The following is a 17,199-nucleotide window of genomic DNA, read 5'->3' on the forward strand; positions in this document are numbered from 1 at the left end:
AAATACAGGTGTGGAGCTCCAAGAATGGTTGGGGCTCTTAAAGCTTCAGTTTCCCCATGTGCACAGGGGAGAGTCATACCCATCTCATGTGATGGTTGTGAGAATTCAATGGGACAGTTCACTCATTCATTCAACAATTATTTATTGAGTGCCTATTATGTGCCTGGTTCTGTTCTAGGCACTAGGAATGCAGTAGTAGGCAAATCTAAGGCTCTGCATTCATGGAACTTTTATTGAAGTAGAGAATATAGAAAATGAGCATGTACACATGTAACATAATGTAAAGCAGTGACGAGTGTGAGGGCAAAACCTAATGTAGAGGAAGGACTTAGATTAAGACATCACAGCCGGGCACCGTGGCTCATGCCTGTAATCCCAACACTTTGGGAGGCCAAAGCAGGTGGATCACTTGAGGTCAGGAGTTCGACACCAGCCTAGTCAACATGGTGAAACCCTATCTCTACTAAAATACAAAAATTAGCCGGGCTTGGTGGCATGTGCCTGTAATCCCAGCTACTGGGGAGGTTGAGGCAGGAGAATTGCCCGAACCCTGCAGTGAGCTGAGATCGTGCCATTGCACTCCAGCCTGAGCGACAGAGCAAGACTCGATCTCAAAAAGAAAGGAAAGAGAAAGAAAAAAAGAAGACAGAAAGAAAGAAAGAAAGAAAGAAAGAAAGAAAGAAAGAAAGAAAGAAAGAAAGAAAGAAAGAAAGAAAGAAAGAAAGAGAGAGAGAGAGAGAGAGAGAGAGAAGGAAGGAAGGAAGGAAGGAAGGAAGGAAGGAAGGAAGGAAGGAAGGAAGGAAAGGAAGGAAGGAAGGAAGGAAGGAAGGAAGGAAGGAAGGAAGGAAGGAAGGAAAAAGAGAGAGAGAAAGAGAGAAAGAAATCACAACAGGCCTTTCTGGGGAAGTGACCTTGGGGCAGAGACCAAGTGCAGTGAAGGTATGAGCCATGCAGATTCCTGGGGACCAACAATGCAGGCCAAAGGAACAGGAAGTGTATAAAGTGCTCAGCCTGAGCCCTGGCACAAAAGGATAGTGATGGTGATGAGGAAGGCTTCATGCATTCAGCCTGAGGAAGTGGGGACCTTAGGGTTGATAAACCTTGGGGAGATAGGGGGAAGAAAGAACATAGAAATAAGAGAAGGACCAAAACTGAGTCTTGGGAGGTGGCAAGGCTGGGCAGATGAAGGATCAGAGAGTGGGGAGGACATGAGAGTGAGAAGGACAGCCAATTTCTAAGAAACAGCATCCCCCACTGCAGAGGGCCCAGAAGATGGTGACAACTGGGAGGCCACAGGGCCTGGGGGAGCAGGAACAGTTCCCAAGAGGTCAGAAAGTGAGGAGCAGGCAAGGCAGGTGAAGAAGTTCAAATGGGGTCCCTGCTCCAGAGTCCCTCAACTCTTCAGTCTGAAAGGGTCCTTTCTGGCACGTCCCAGGAAGAACCAGGTTTTGCCTCCCCTTGCCCACAGCCCCACGGCAAGAGCTGCCCTGGTGCCATTCCCAGCCCCAGCTCCATTTCCCCAGCCAGGAATATTCCGCTGATGCGGGTCTATATATAGCAGCTGCTGCGAGGTACAGTCTGTTCTCGCTGTGCAGATAGCAGGGAGCAGAGCCGGAACGGGGCCTGGGAGGAAGGTGTGAGGGAAGGGAGGAGGCGGGGCGCCGCGAGGCCCCAGTGCCAGAGGAGGAATTAACTTGTGTGTTTTAAAGGCCAGGCCTGCCAGCAGGCCCCCCACAGGGCCAACAGGGATGGCATTTGCGGGCTAATGAGGCATCACATGGGCTCCAGGGCCCCTTTTGCAGCATTTGGAGGGGACGGCAGGGGTGGCCAGGACAACAGCTGGAACTGGGGACGATGGGTGAAGACAAGGCTGCGGGAGCTGAGGCCAGGTTATAATTACCAGCCCCCGCCCACCACCACCCCAGCAGGAATAGAAATATTCTGTGAGATTTCAAGATCTCTGCTGAAAATTCTCAACTGAGCCAGAGTCGTCCATTTTACAGGGAGGAAATGAAACTAACATTTGTTGAGCACCTTCTAAATGCCAGATCCTGGGGTCAGGATAAGGAACTAGACCTGGTTTCTGCCTTCACGGAGCTTCTGCTCTAGCAGAGAAGCAAATAGATAGTGACACCCAGGTTGTGAGAGGGGCAGTGGAGGGGCACTGGGAGGCAGCCAGTCAAAATGTCGTTTGAGCACTTGCTGAGTGCCAGGCCCTATAGATACGAGACGAACAAGACCAGCATGGATCTCTGCCTCTGTGAAACTTACTTATGGAGGTATCCAATGCAGAACTTGAGGAAAGAGATCAGCAAGGCATCTCCAAAATGTGAGATGCTGCTGGAAGCTTCCTCTCATTCAGTACTCTCAACAGCCCTACCAGGTGCGTGTCCCCATTTTACATAGGAGGAAACAGAGGCTCAGAGAGGCCCAGGAACTCGCCCATGGTCAGCTAGCATGTAAATGGTGGAAAGAAGACTTGAGCCTATAGCTGTCTGGCCCCAGAGTCCTCCTTTTCACACTGCAGCCTATCTGATTCTGTGCAGCCCTGGCATGTGTAGTAGGCCCTCAGCAAGACTGTAACAAATGAATGAGTGAATGGATGAAGTCAAAGAGCTGGAAGGCTTCAAGAGCAACTTCATGGACTGATTTGGAATTTTTGTACCCCTAGATCTTTCAGAGGGCGATAGTCTCCACCGTGCTTCTCCCAGCATCAGGAGGAAGAGAGTGGAGTAGAACATAGTAGATAGGAAAATATGTTATCAATTCCTCCCTGCCCTGCACACGGCCTCTTAGTAATGTGACTTTGCCACTGTTCCAGGCAAGAGGTGGAGTCTGTTTCCCCACCCTTTGAACCTGGGTTCACCTGGGACTACTTTGGACAATAGAATGTGGCAGAAGTCATGTTATGCAAATTCTGACATTAGGCCTTAAGAGACCTTGCAGCTTTCACTTTTACTGTCCTGGAACACAGTCCTGAGACTGCTATGTAAGGAAGCCAGCCTACTGGAGGATGAAAGAACCAATGTGTCCCCACCGACAGCCAAGACCAACTGCCAGACATGTAAATGAGCCATCTTGGACCTTCCAGTCAGCTGCTCCTCCGGTTTAGGCTCAGCTGTGTGAGTGAGCCCAGACAAAATCAGCAGAGGAATGGCCCAGCCAACTGGATTTCTGTACCAGTCATCTAGAGCTACGTAAAAAAAGAAAAAACCCCACCTCCAAAGCGTGGTAGCTTAAAGCAACAATAATTTATTATTTGTCACAATTTGGTGTGTCAGCTGGGCAGTTCTTTTGCTAGGGTCACTCATGCAGCAACAGTCAGCTGTCGGGTCGCTGGGAGCGACTTCGCTGGGACAGCTGGCATGACTAGGCCTCCCTCTCCATGTGGCCTTTTATCCTGGGCTTCTTCACAGTACAGTGGTCTCAGGATTCCAAGAGGACAAGCCGCAGCATACGGGGGCTTATCAAACCTCTGCTTTTGTCGCACTTGCTGATGTCCTATTGGCCAGCGCACACTTGCTGATGTCCCATTGGCCAGAGTCAATGTGGGAGGGAATGACCCAAGGGCATGGATACCGGAAGGTGTGGTTCACTGGGCACTGTCACCATAGCAACCGACCCTGTTCCCTGGATCCGGAGAACAAGGCCCAGGGGCAGTGTGGCCTCTGGGGACCCAACTCACACACACCCAGAGATGGCACCTGAATCCTACATGCTATAAGGCTTCAGGACCAGTTTCCAAGTGAGAAGAGTGTTGTGTCCCCAGTTCCTCAGGAGCTGGAAGTGACAGGGACAGCAAAGAGGGCAGCCACATGGAGCCTCTCTCACTCACAGAAGTGGAGCCGGACCCCTGCTCCAACCCCTGCTCAGATCTGGGACACTGAGCCTTTGGTGCCCAAGCCCATAGATGCACAGTGACCCCAGATCCTACCATGAATCCTCTACATTCACTGAGGTCCTGATGGCAAGTGACCAGCACAAAGCTTAGCACACAGCAGGTGCTCAGCTAAAGTCACTCCCTCTCCACCTTTCCACCTGGGACCCCCTGCTCCCTGGCCTGGCAGCTGCTGCACTGTAAGCCTACCTGCCCTCCCCTCCCCACCCCCCACCATCTTTCTTCACCCTTCCTGCATCTCCCTCTCAGTTTTCTGTATGTCTGCTCCCGCTCTCTTAGTTGTTCTTTGCCCATTTTTCTTCCCTCCTTTCTTTCTCTTCCTCTTTGTTTCTCTCCAGGTCTCTGTTTCTCTCTTACTGTCTCTTTCTGGGTATCTCTGACTTTCTCTCTGGTTTATCTACCCCCCCATCTTCCCTTCTCTCTTTCTGTCTCTTTCAGCCTCCCTCTCTCTCTGTTCCCCTCCCCTACCTTCCTTTCTTCCCTTTTCTTTGTCTCTTTCCTCCTGCCTCTCACTAGGTTTCTCCCTGCCTCTCTTTCCCTGGGACTCCTTTTCTTCTCTCTCTCCTCTTCCCTGTCCATCACCTTCGCTCTCTTCCTCCCCTCTGTCTGCCTTCTGTTCTCTCTTTCCAACACCCCGGGGTGGAGAATATGATACACTCCACCTTCCCTGTACAGCCCCTGCTGTCCAGGGCTGCAAAGCCTCAGTGTCCTGGCTATGCACTTTCTACACGTGTGACCTTCAACAAGGTACTTAGCCTCTCCATGCCTCTGTCTCCTCATCTATAAAATGGGTATAATCACAGCACCTTCCACATATGAATATTGAGAGGATTAAATGAGGCAATTCACCTAAGGTGCTTAGAATAATAATAATAATAATTTTTATTACATGTAATTCTCATGAGATGAAATCCTGTACGAGTGGTTCTCAACCAGTCTTGCCCCAGGATCCATTTGACAATGTCTGGAGACAGTTTTGGAACTAAGGCAACAGTTAGTGCTGCTGGCATTTAGTGGTGGGAGGCCAAGGATGCTACTACATATCCTACAACGTGCAGGTCACACACACACACACACTACAGAGAATTATTCTGCCCAAAATGTCTGCAGTGCCAAGTTTGAGAAATCCTGTTGTTTAAGTCAGTATGGTGGTTGTCCCATTCTACAGATAAGGACACTGAGGTTCAAAGAGGTGAAAGGATTTGCTCAAAATCACATGACCAAAGAAATGGCAGATCTGGAATTTATCCCAAGGCAATCCACTGCCAAAACTCCCCTGTTCCTGGGAAGACCAATGGTGGCAGAGAAGGGGTCGGGGGGGTCTACTGAGGAGTTGAGAAGGCCACTGATAGAGGGTTTGTGTGACCCTTGATTAGACAGAATACCCATTCCATATCTGCATGTGATCCCATGAAAGTGGGACCACCCCTTAGGCGCCCCACCTCTGGCTCCCCTACCACAGGTACACGCAGAAATACACACACAAACACATACACACACACACTACAGCCTCTCCTTCCATTCTGTTGCCTGTATGGGAATCTGGGGACTGTTGGGGGACATCAGGTGTCGGAGCTTGGGTTTTATGGGGCGCAGCATGGGGCTGCTGGTGCATGACTCCACCTGGCACACAGGCTCCAGGCACCACCTGTCACCACCTGTGCTCGGCAGGTTGGAGTGGGTGGTGGGACAGGCTCTGAATGTCTCATCGACTCCCCCGCCCTACCTTTGTCGCTTCTACCGGCAGGGAGACAAGAAGCCCAGTCTTCCCCACAGCAGAATTAATCTTGTGGTCACCCCCACGCCTGCTCCCCTCCCCGCTTCCAATAGCAGCTTGGAAGACTGTCTGCTCAGCAATTAGCTGATGCCTGGACAGAGGATCTAGGGCCTGGAGAGGGTGGCGGTGGGCCTCTAGGGCTGGGGGATGATTTGGTTGTGGGAGGAGGGTGTGAATAAGAGTGCGTGACGGTAGCTATGAGTGTGCACGTGTGTAAGGGACTTTGTATGTGTTCTTATGCCCATACTCTACAAATGTGTGAACTACATTGCATGTGTGTATACAAGTGAGTGTGACAGCATAGTGAGTGTACATGAGTGTGGACATGAGTCCAGTTCACACCCGCCAAGCTGCTGCTCCATGCCTGGCTCTGGGCTGTGCGTTACTGACGCAGACCTGGTTCATGCATAGAATGTCAAGTGGGGAAACCGAGGCCCCAAAAGTGGGATTAGTTGCCCAGGGGAGTCACACAGTGGCAGGTTCTAGCTTGCAGTCCTCTTTTTAGTAAACCAAATAGTCCATTCTGTTGCTTTTGTGTTGTGTCTGTGTGACAGATAACGCATGTGCAATGTGTATGAGCAAGTGTGTTTGAAATTGGATGTATTTGAGGCCAGGTGCAGTGGCTTACGCCTGTAATCCCAGCACTTTGGGAGACCGAGGCAGGCAGATCACTTGAGGCCAGGAGTTCGAGACCTGCTTGGCCAACACGGCAAAACCCTGTCTCTACTAAAAATACAAAAATTAGCCGGTCATAGTGGTGCACGCCTGTAGTCCCAGCTACTCAGGAGGCTGAGGCTGGAGAGTTGCTTGAACCCAGAAGGAGGTTGCAGTGAGCTGAGATCGCACGACTGCACTCCAGCCTGGGCAACAAAGTGAGAGTCTGTTTAAAAAAAAAAAAAAAAAAAGGAAAGAAAAAAGAAAAAGAAAAAAAAAGCATATGTATTTCAGTGTGTGTATGTGTTAAAGTGTGTATGAGAGTGTATGTGTATATGTCAGTGTGTCTGTGTGTGTGTGTTTGTGTGGGAGGATATGTATTTGAGAGTATGCGTGTGTGTGGATCGTTGAGTGTGTATTTGAGAGTGTCTCTGTGTGTTTGTGTGTATGTGAGTATGAGTTATTTATGAGAACACATCTGTATGGCCAGGTGTGAGTATACGTGTTTCTGTATGGATGTGTGAGTGTATCTGAGCCCGTGTGCGTTTCTGCACGGGCAGGTAAGTGTGTGGGTTACCTGTATAGGCCTGTATGCAATTCTGTATGAGTCTGTGAGTGTGACTGTGAGCATATGACTGGATCTGTAGGGTATATGAGTGTGTGTTTGTGAGTGTATCTATAGGAATGTGTATGAGTTTATGAATGTATCTGCATAAGCCTGTGTGTGTTATTCTGTGTGAGCCTGTGTGAATGTATCTGCAGGAGTGTATGTGAGTATATGAGCATGTGTGTGCATCTGTGTGAGCATGTGTGTATGTGTGAGTATCTGCATCTGTATGAGCAAGTGTGTGAGTCTATCTGTGTGACTGTGTGTGTGAGCATGTGTGAGTATATCTGTGTGGGCATGTGTATCTGTAACTGTATGAGCGTGTGTGTGTGTGTGTGTGTGTGGAAGCTGCTGAACCCTGTCCCACATGGTGGCCACATGGATGTCCTTGTGTGGCCCACTCTCCTCCTGAACTTGAATTTCCCCAGGAGTCACGGGGTCTGAATCCCACCTGTACAGGGGTCTCCACATCAGTAGGCAGCTGGTGTGGGGCATCCTGGCCTCACTCTCACTCACCCACAGGTGTAATCCGGACGGCTGTGCCTGACCTTGACCGCGAGAGCCAGGAGCGCTACGAGGTGGTGATCCAGGCCACAGACATGGCGGGTCAGCTGGGTGGCCTCTCAGGCTCCACTACCGTCACCATCGTAGTCACCGACGTCAATGACAACCCTCCCCGTTTCCCGCAGAGTGAGTGAGGCCTTCCCAGAGGAAGGAGCGTCTGTGTGTCTGTCTGTTAGCCCATCCAAGCCACCTGCCGACCCCAGCTTCCCTTTAGACTCCTCACCAAAAGAAGGGCTTCCCCCTGTCTGTCTGTCTGTCCTCCCAAGCCACCAGCTATCCCCCAGCCCTCCTCCAACCATGCCTCCTACCAAGGAAGACCCCAGGGCTGGTCGATGCCCCACAGAGCCAAGTAACATGCCATCACCTTCCCAGACCTCCTCTTGCTTCCGGCAGAGGGGGAGCCCCACCCATCCACCCTTCTGTCCATCCTCCAAGCCCTCACTGGCCCCTGCCCACTCCCCTAGCCACTTGTTGGACAATCCCATGCCGCTGACCTAGGCTTGCAAAGGGAAGGTACTGGGGAGAAAGGGGGCGCCCAGGGATCTAGGCAGAGGCTGCTTAGCCCCCAGACAGATGGAGGTTGTGCAGAGAAAAACTAAGTCTGAGTGACAGGCATTTCCCTCCTCCTCTGAGCCTGGGTAGCGGGACTCTGTGCTTCTGAATTAGGAGGCCTTTCCACCCTCTGCCTCTGCTGGCACAGCGGGGATTGGAGGATGTCTCCGGCCCAGCCTCCCAGCTCCCTATCAGCCCAGCCAGCCCCTCTGTCCCAGGCTCAGGCCGAGAGCCACGACAGGGAAGCCACCAAAGCTGGCAGAGACTAAATGCCGCGGGGAGCTGGGCTGATTCCTATCGGGTGAGTCATTACTTAAGGTCTGCTGCTCTCACATTAGGCCCCGCCACAGGGGACTGACCCCCCCGAGAGATAAGGGAATCCAATCCCTTAGCTGAGAGCGCAGCATCATTGCGGCCTACAGCCTCAGCTCAGACAGAGAGCGGAGTGGGCTGAGCTCACCAACCGGCTTCCCGGTGCCAGGGAGCCTGGTATGGAAATCATCCCACTGCCCAATCTCCCAGCCCAGCCCCAGCCCCTGAAGGCCCATGCAGACAGGTTGGATGGTGGGACGCACCCCCACCCAGTCTTCTGCCCATTTGTGCCAGGCTTTGAATGAGCTCTGAGCTGGAAGGGGTGGGGCAGAGCAGAGAGGAGGAGGCCAGGGTCCCCAGAAGGTTTGCTTTCCTGCTCGTCCTTCCTTTCCTCCTTCCTTTCTTTTTCTTTCTGTCTTTCTTATCATGAACTATAGCACACAAAAAGAACATAAAATATAAATGTTTGGTTCAACAAATAATTATAAAGCAAACACTCCTGTGACCACCAGCCAGGACCCCAGAAGCCCTAATATGTCCTTTCTGATCATAGCCTCTTCCCCAACTCCTCCCTTCAGTTACCCACCACCTGCTTTTGTGATGGCCATCTTTTGAGTCTGTTCATCTATGTAGGCATCACCAGACAGAAGTCTAATTTCATCCATTTTTGAATCTTATGTAAATGGGATGAATCATACAATACAAAGTGTTTTTGTCTTGCTTTTTACCTCTCAAAATTATGTTTATGAACTTACGTTGCTGGTAGCTATAATTTATTCATTTTCTTTGCTGTATAGTATTCCATAATTGTCTATTCTGGTGGTGGTGGACACGGGCATTATTTCCAGTTTGGGGCTATGGGAAGGAGACTGCTTTGAACCTTGTTGCCGCAGGTCTCCAGGTGCCCATTTGCACTTGTTCTCTATGGATATAGAGGAGTGAAATTGCTGGGTCATGGGATGTAGTCATCTTCAACTTTACCAAATAAAGCCAAACTCTTTTCCCCCATGAGGAAACGCACATGTCCATTGTACCACATCCTCACTGACTCTTAGTACTGTCACGTTCTTTGATTTGTGTTAATCTGGTGGGTGTCTACTGGTAACTCATGCTGGTTTTCATTCATACACTCACTAGTCCCTCACACATTTCATTTATGCGACAGCCTGGCATTCTGCCAGGCACTGGGAATGCCTGATGAATAAGAGATGTGGTCCCTTTCTTCCAAGAGCTCATACCCGAGAGAGAGAATAAACAGAAAATGAGAGTAAAAACGTAGTAATTCTAACAATGGGATACGCTTGGGGGCCAAGGGAGCACAGGAGCAGAGCCTGGAGGTCTGGGAGGATTCTCTGGAGGAGGTAACATTCAGTGAGACTGAAAGGCAGAGCGGGAATTGGGAAGGCAAAGGCAGAGAGGAGGACAGGGAGAGGGGATGCCTGGAGGTGAGAGAGAGTGAGTCAGAGTTGCAGAATCACAAGAACTTCAGCAAGGCTGAAGCTAGAGACGGAGTGGGGATTGGAGGATGAAGCTGGAGAAGCCAGCAGGGGCCAGGCAGCGTCTTGTAGGGCAGGCCAAGGGGCTTGCATAACTCCATCCCAAGGGCAATGGGGAGCTATGGAATGGATTAAAGCAGGGGAGTGGCATGTTCAGCTTGTGTTTCAGAAAGTGTCCCACCTCGGCTGCTGTATGAGGATGAATCAGAGGCAGCCACTCCATGCAAGGGTTACCAAGACCTGTGGAGCCCCCAAGAGACACATCCCCACAGTCCCTGCTTCAGCTAGGCTGGCCTATCACTTAGCAAGTCATCCTCACCTCGACCTCAGCTCTGGTTGGAAAGCAGGCGGCAGCCTCCATCCCATCTGATCTCATTCCTTCTGGTTTCCCCTCTGCTCCTCCCCTCCAGCCACACGGCCATCTTGCCATTCTTCCAACATGCCAGGCACAGCACCCACCTCAGGGCCTTTGCACCTGCTGCTCCCTCTGTCTAGAAAGCTCTTTCCCAAATATCTACTTGGCTCGCTCCCTCCCCTCCTTCTGACTTCTGCAGAAATGTCATCTTCTCTGAGAGGCCTTTCTCCATCAGCCTATTTAGAACTGTGTGACACCCTCATCAGCACTCCTGCACCTTCCCTGCTTTCTCTCTCTCCTAAGTACCTATCACCATTGGACATACTGTATGTTTCACTGATGTGATTGTTTAGTGTCTTTCCCTTTCTATTAAGAGTAAAGCAACATGAGAGCTGAAATTTTGGTCCATTTTATTTGCTGCTGTAACGATAGTCCCTAGAATTGCATGATGTCTGGGGACATAATAGGTGCTCAATGTATACGTTGAAATGAAGGAATAACTACCGTTAACATCAACAGCAAAATCAGTATGAAGCCCCACCATTTTAACACAATTTATTCTATTTCTTGAGTAGCTACCAAGTGCCAGGCACTGCACTAAGCATGTTACAGGTGTCATCATCTAAGTTAGTTGTCATAACCACACAGCTGTTAGGAAGGCACCATCATTATTTATTTCCATTTTACAGATGAGGAAACTGAGGCTCAAGGTTACACAGCTAGGACTCCAGAGCCTTAGCCTTTATCACTGTGCTCCTCTGTCCCTGTCACTGGCTAGGTAGGGAAACTGAGGCCCAAAGAACTGCAGGCATTTTCCCAAATCAACCAGTGAATAAAACCAAAGGTCAGAATTTAAAACCTCCCTTTGCACTGCCACCCAAACTCCTGCAAGGGACATGCCTCTCCCAGCCCCCACTTTGGCCAAGCTGAGAGCCCCTTTCAAGCACTGTCCTCCATAGAGGCTCACCTGGGCCCCCTTGTCCCCTCCCCCACTGCTGGCAGAGGCTGGGGTAGGGGCTGCCTTCATCCCTGCTCATGGCCGTGTTCCCCACAGAGATGTACCAGTTCAGCATCCAGGAGTCAGCCCCCATCGGAACGGCCGTGGGACGTGTGAAGGCTGAGGACTCAGACGTGGGAGAGAACACGGACATGACTTACCACCTTAAGGAGGAGAGCGGCAGCGGCGGCGATGTGTTCAAGGTCACCACAGACAGCGATACGCAGGAGGCCATCATCGTAGTGCAGAAGGTGCAGCTGCCTCAGGAGGGATGGGGGAGGCAGACCTCAGGGGCGGGAGGATCAGGGAGGCCTCTGGGCAGCCAAATACCCCCATCTCACTCCACTCAATGGATTAGTTCTCTCTAGAGGCCCAGGACCAACCTGGAAAAACACTGATGGTATCATTCTTCTTTTGCAAACCAGGCATACAGAGGTGAAGTGACCTGTCTGAGGGTGCACAGCTGGTTGTCAGAGCCGGGGTTCAATCCAGATGGGAATCCACACCCTCAAACACTCTGATGTGTGCTTCACATCCTTGCCAGGCTCTTCACACTCCTCATTCTCTTTAATCTTCGTGTTTCCCTCTGAAGTTTCCCACTATCCTCATTTTTACAACTAAGAAAATAGAGGCTCAGAGAGGTCAAGGGGCTTGCCCAAGGTGACACCTGTAAGGTACATAGTAGAGATTTGAACCCAGGTCTGGAGACTCCAAAGTTCTTTCCTTCCTGAGTCTAACAGCCTTCCTTGCCCACTGGCTGGCCCAGGAACCAGAAACTAAAACTGCAAACTCAGCAGTCCCTAGGGAGTTCAAATAAAGAGCCAAAAATCCATCTTCCAGGACTTGGTCAGGGGCTTGGCAACTCAGGGCTGCAAAGCCCATTAAGACCACCCGCTCCAACCCCACTCTCCCATGGGAGGTCTGAGTCCCCTGCACGAGCCCAAAAGTGGTCATAGGCCTTTGTTTGTATCTCTCCAGGGACAGAATGCTCACTTTCTGCCACTGTCCAGCTCTTCTTCCTCCCATTCAGCTGGCATCGGTCTCCTTAAATCTGTGCCTATCAGCCTGAGCTCTGCCTTCCAGGACCTCCAGAAATATCTGCCCTCAACAGTCCTTCTTTCACTCAGCAAGCACATAATGACCCGCTCTTTACCTGGCATTGAGGGCTTGAGGATACAGAAAACGCCCAGTTCCTTCAACTCCCTCTCAGAGGATAATAATATAATAGCTACTACTTGTGATAATGTGCTTGCCACGTGCCAGGTGCCCTTCAACTACTTTCTGCATATTAACTCATTTGATCCTTTCATCAACCCTCTGAGATACTGTTATCGTTCATTTTATAGATGAGAAACCGAGGCCCCGAGAAGTTCAGTAACTTTCCCAAGACCATGCATCTAGCATCGTTCGGTAGGGATACAGGCCCAGGGGGTCCAGCTTTAGATCTCCCTTTTTTAAGCACTGGTGATTTTCATTCTTTTGATCTCCATTTGTCCTTAACTGTTAGATGGGCCCATTTTACAGATGGAGAATTGGAGGCCCAGAGAAACCCAGCTTCACAGAGCGGCAGAATCAGGCTCCAAACTTAGCCTGGGGACTCCAGCACAGCATTTGCTCTCATCCCCTGGGCTGCTTAATCTCCCCCACCCCCAGCTCTTAGGCCCCCTCCCGCTGCCTGCTCCAGCAGTGGCGCCTAGGGTGTCTCTGCAGAGTCAGTGATGGCTCAGGGAGCAGACTGATGGCCTGGCTCCAGAGTCCATCGCTCACTCCTAGGCCAGGCCACCGCCTGCCTCCCTGCATCCTGATTTCCCAGGCAACAGGCTGGAGGCAGGACAGGGATGTTTTTGCTGCTGGAGAAGTCGGGGGTGGGGGATTCTGAGAGCAATGGGTGGACCCCATACACAGGGCAGGCACCTGCTGTGGGTCTCCTGGAAGGTCACTCTTGCCAATCAGATCGCTCCCCCACCATGCAACTGAGGTCCCTGCAGCTCCACCATGGCTATTTCTCTTTGCTATAGGCAGTGTCTTTAGAAGGCCAGAGCTAACACACAGCCACGGAGCTCATTCATCAGAGGGTCACCCATTAGCACCCCCCGATAAGAAGCACAGGCTCAGCATGGATTTAACCAGATCTCAGAGGAAAGCTCTAAGGCAGCCCGGCTTATCGGGCTCAACTCACATTAGTTGCTAACTCCGGCATACCAGGGAATCCTGGCTCTGCTAGTGACTCACTGCTCAGTAACTCCGGCAAGTTACTGAGCCTTTCTGGGCCTGGATTTCCTCATGTGTAAAATCCGATCATAAGAATACAAGCCTCTTAGGGTTGATGTCAAGTTGAGTTAATATATTTAAAGCACTGGCACACAGTAGGTGCTTTGTATTGGTGAAATAAACTAATGAAATATGCCAACACTGCACTGGAAGGCAGGAAGTTTGGGTGCTCAGCGCGGTAGCCTGGAGCGGCTGTGTCCCGAGGCAAGACTGTCCTGGAGGAGCCTCAGTTTCTCCACCTGTAACCCACCGAGTGGGTCTGGGTCAGTTCTGCAATGCAGCCCAAACATCCCTGCCGCCCCTGCTGAGACAACGTGTGACCTTGGCCTCCCTCGTGAAGGCCTCAGTGTCCACCAGACCCCACCCACTAACCGGCCCTCTGCTCCCTCCCCCAGCGCCTGGACTTCGAATCCCAGCCCGTGCACACCGTGATCCTGGAGGCCCTCAACAAGTTCGTGGACCCCCGCTTCGCCGACCTGGGCACGTTCCGCGACCAGGCGATCGTGCGCGTGGCCGTGACCGACGTGGACGAGCCCCCCGAGTTCCGGCCACCCTCCCGCCTCCTGGAGGTGCAGGAGGACGCGCAGGTGGGCTCCCTGGTCGGCGTGGTGACGGCGCGGGACCCCGACGCCGCCAACCGGCCCGTCCGGTGAGACCCCCGCCCGGGGCCGACGCCTGCTGCCTGCTATCCCGCCATCGCCCGCGCAGACAGACTGCGGGCAGAGGGGAGGAGGGCTGGGGCGGGGAGGGCCGAAGGAGGGGGCTGCGTGGGGGAGGGAGGCGCGGAGAGAGGCGCACAGGGATGGAGAGAAACAGGCACGGAGCGAAAGGGCCAAGGAAGCAGATGTGAGAACAGTCAATGAGAGAGGCAGGGGAGCCAGGCCAATGAGGCAGAGAACGAGGAGGGACAGACACAGAGGCGGGCACTGCACTGGCAGGGCCTCCGCGCTGCTGGCTGCAGCCACACTGGCTCCCTGGTCTCTCGACTGGGCCATCCCTGTGCCCAGGACTCCCCCAGTCTTCTCTCTGCACCCCACTTCTCTCTCATCATCTCCCTTGGTGTTCTGCTAGACACCTCAAACTTAGGTTCAGAACTGGGTTCCTGGTCTCTCCACCAAAGGAAATAAAAAACCCAAACACCAGTTTGCCTGCCGTCATCTCCATCTTGGGAATGACAGCTCCATCCTTCCAGTTGTTCAGGTCAAAAATGTTGGAGACATCCTTGCCTCCTCTCATTCTCTCATGCCTCCCTTCAATCCATTAGCGAATTCTGCTGTCTCTACCTTAAAAATTCATCCAGAATCTGACCACTTCTCACCACCTCTGCTGCTACCACCTCGGTCCAGGCCACCATTCTCTCGCCTGGAGTATTGCAGTTGCCTCCTCACTGGTGTCCCTGATTCTGTCCTCACCCCTCTTTAACCTAGAATTGTTGCAGGAGCCAGCCTGATCCTGCTCAAAGGCGAACCAGAGCCTGGCCCTGCTCTGCCCAAGCCCTCCAAAGATACCTACAAGGCTCAGAATAAAAGCCCAAACCCTGACAATGACAGCTCTGGCCTCCCTGAACCTCTCAGACCACACCTCCCACTCCTTTCCAGTCCACTCTGCTGCAGCCACACTGGCCCCCTCACAGCCCTGCAAACACACCAAGCTCACCTGCACTCTGGGCTTGTGCTACAGCGGATCCCTCGGCCTAGAATGTTCTCGCCTTAATAGCCCCCATAGTTTGCTCTCTCACTTCCTCCAGGTCTTTGCTCAAAAGTCATCTTCTCAGTGAGACCTTCTCTGACCACTCTTCCTAAAATTTCAACTCCACCCCAACCCCTAGCCCTGATACTTCCTATCCCCTGTCTTCCTCTGCTGCTTCCTTATTACCTTTCATCATCATCTGACACGCTGCTTTTCTGATTACCTTGTTTGTCTCTCCTACTGAAAGGTAAGCTGTCTGAGGGTAGGGATTTACGTCTATTTGTTCACTGCTGTACCCGCAGGGCCTAGCCCAGGCCTTAGCACTCAGTGAACAAGTGCTGAATATGTGGTGAATTAATGATATGTAAAAATAGAGGCCAGGCGTGGTGGCTCATGCCTGTAGTCTCAGCACTTTGGGAGGCTGAGGCGGGTGGATCACATGAGGTCAGGAGTTTGAGACCAGCCTGACCAACACGGTGAAACCCCATCTCTACTAAAAATACAAAATTAGCAGGGTGTGGTAGCGCACTCCTGTAGTCCCAGCTACTCTGGAGGCTGAGGCAGGAGAATCACTTGAACCCGGAGGCAGAGGTTGCAGTGAGCCAAGATTGCGCCATTGCACTCCAGCCTGGGCGACAAGAGCAAAACTCTGTCTCAAAATAAATAAATAAATTAATTAATTAAAATAAACTAAAAAATAAAAATGATGATTGAGAAAGGCAGAGCCGGGCGCGGTGGCTCACGCCTGTAATCCCAGCACTTTGGGAGGCCGAGGCGGGCGGATCACAAGGTCAGGAGATCGAGACCACGGTGAAACCCCGTCTCTACTAAAAATACAAAAAATTAGCCGGGCGCGGTTGTGGGCGCCTGTAGTCCTAGCTACTCGGGAGGCTGAGGCAGGAGAATGGCGTGAACCCGGGAGGCGGAGCTTGCAGTGAGCCGAGATCGCGCCACTGCACTCCAGCCTGGGCGACAGAGCGAGACTCCGTCTCAAAAAAAAAAAAAAAAAAAAGAGAAAAGAGGCAGAAAAACAGACTCACAGAGATGTAGAGAGACCAACAATGAGAAGAAGAGACTGGAGAGAAAGAAAAGCCCATAAAAAGAGGACAAGAGGGACTGACCCGGCAATGTGTAAATAGAGAAGGGCACCTTGGAGAGGAAGCCAGAAAAGGGAAGAAATAGACACAGACACAGGCAAGACAGAGGCGGAGCAGGGATGGGGCAGCTGGGGTCCCTGGAAGGGTCTTGGAGCTGCAGGTGATGGGAGTCTCTGACAGTAGCCTAGGTTGGAAGATGTTCAAATAGAAGAGGAGGGAGGAAAGGCTGTAGAAGAAACTGATCCAGAGGAGGAGGTTAGGGGCTGGGGGGATGGCCAATGTGAGAGGGATGGGAAGGAGGCATTGGGGCTCCCTGACTCATTCCCAAAACCCCTGTACCTAGTCAGTGAGTGACCCCTGAGCTGACTATGAGCCTAGCCCTGTGCTGGGCATTGAGGAGAGGGGGAGGGAAAGTTTATTTGAGGACCTCTGCATTGTGTAACTCCAGAGGGCAACGTCCCCATCACTGTCTGTCTGAATGGTGCTATCAGGATTGTGCAGTGCACAGCCTGTGCAACATTACATGGCAGCCCTAGGTGAGACACACAGATGCTATCCTGCTTAACTGTTCATGGACTCTCAGACTGGGAGATAGCCCCAGGGGTCTGGGAAGGCTTCTGAAGGAGGCAGGAATTGACCTGAGCTAGGTATCTGGGTACGGTGTAAATATGAGGAGAGGCACATTCCAGACAGAGGAACAGCTTGTGCAGAAGTATACAGGCAGAGGAGTGGTAGGTGTGCCTAGAGAAGAGCAGACCCTGATCGCTATAGGGGGCTGGGGGAGATGAGGCACAAAAGTGAAGTCTAACAGGGCCTCAGAGGCAGGCCGAGGAGCTCAGACTCTGTCCTGAAGCCAAGAATGCCCACGCTGCTTTCACTACACTCACTGCCAATGCCATCCTGCCACTGCCTCTGAACTCCTCTACTCCC

The 17,199-nt window shown here is 51.9% G+C and overlaps 1 protein-coding gene across 5 annotated transcripts in view; it reads left to right on the forward strand.

Moving 5' to 3' along the window:
* Positions 1-17,199, forward strand: part of LOC105496472 (cadherin 22) — a 135,815-nt gene that overhangs the window by 84,761 nt on the left and 33,855 nt on the right. For all 5 annotated transcript variants that reach the window (XM_071079203.1, XM_024797501.2, XM_071079202.1 and 2 more), the window contains 3 exons: positions 7,459-7,626; positions 11,270-11,463; positions 13,879-14,132. In XM_071079203.1, coding sequence (XP_070935304.1) covers positions 7,459-7,626; positions 11,270-11,463; positions 13,879-14,132 — 616 coding nt within the window. The remainder of the gene's footprint in view (positions 1-7,458; positions 7,627-11,269; positions 11,464-13,878; positions 14,133-17,199) is intronic.

Source organism: Macaca nemestrina, chromosome 15 (assembly GCF_043159975.1).
Source record: "Macaca nemestrina isolate mMacNem1 chromosome 15, mMacNem.hap1, whole genome shotgun sequence".
Lineage (NCBI taxonomy): Eukaryota > Metazoa > Chordata > Mammalia > Primates > Cercopithecidae > Macaca > Macaca nemestrina.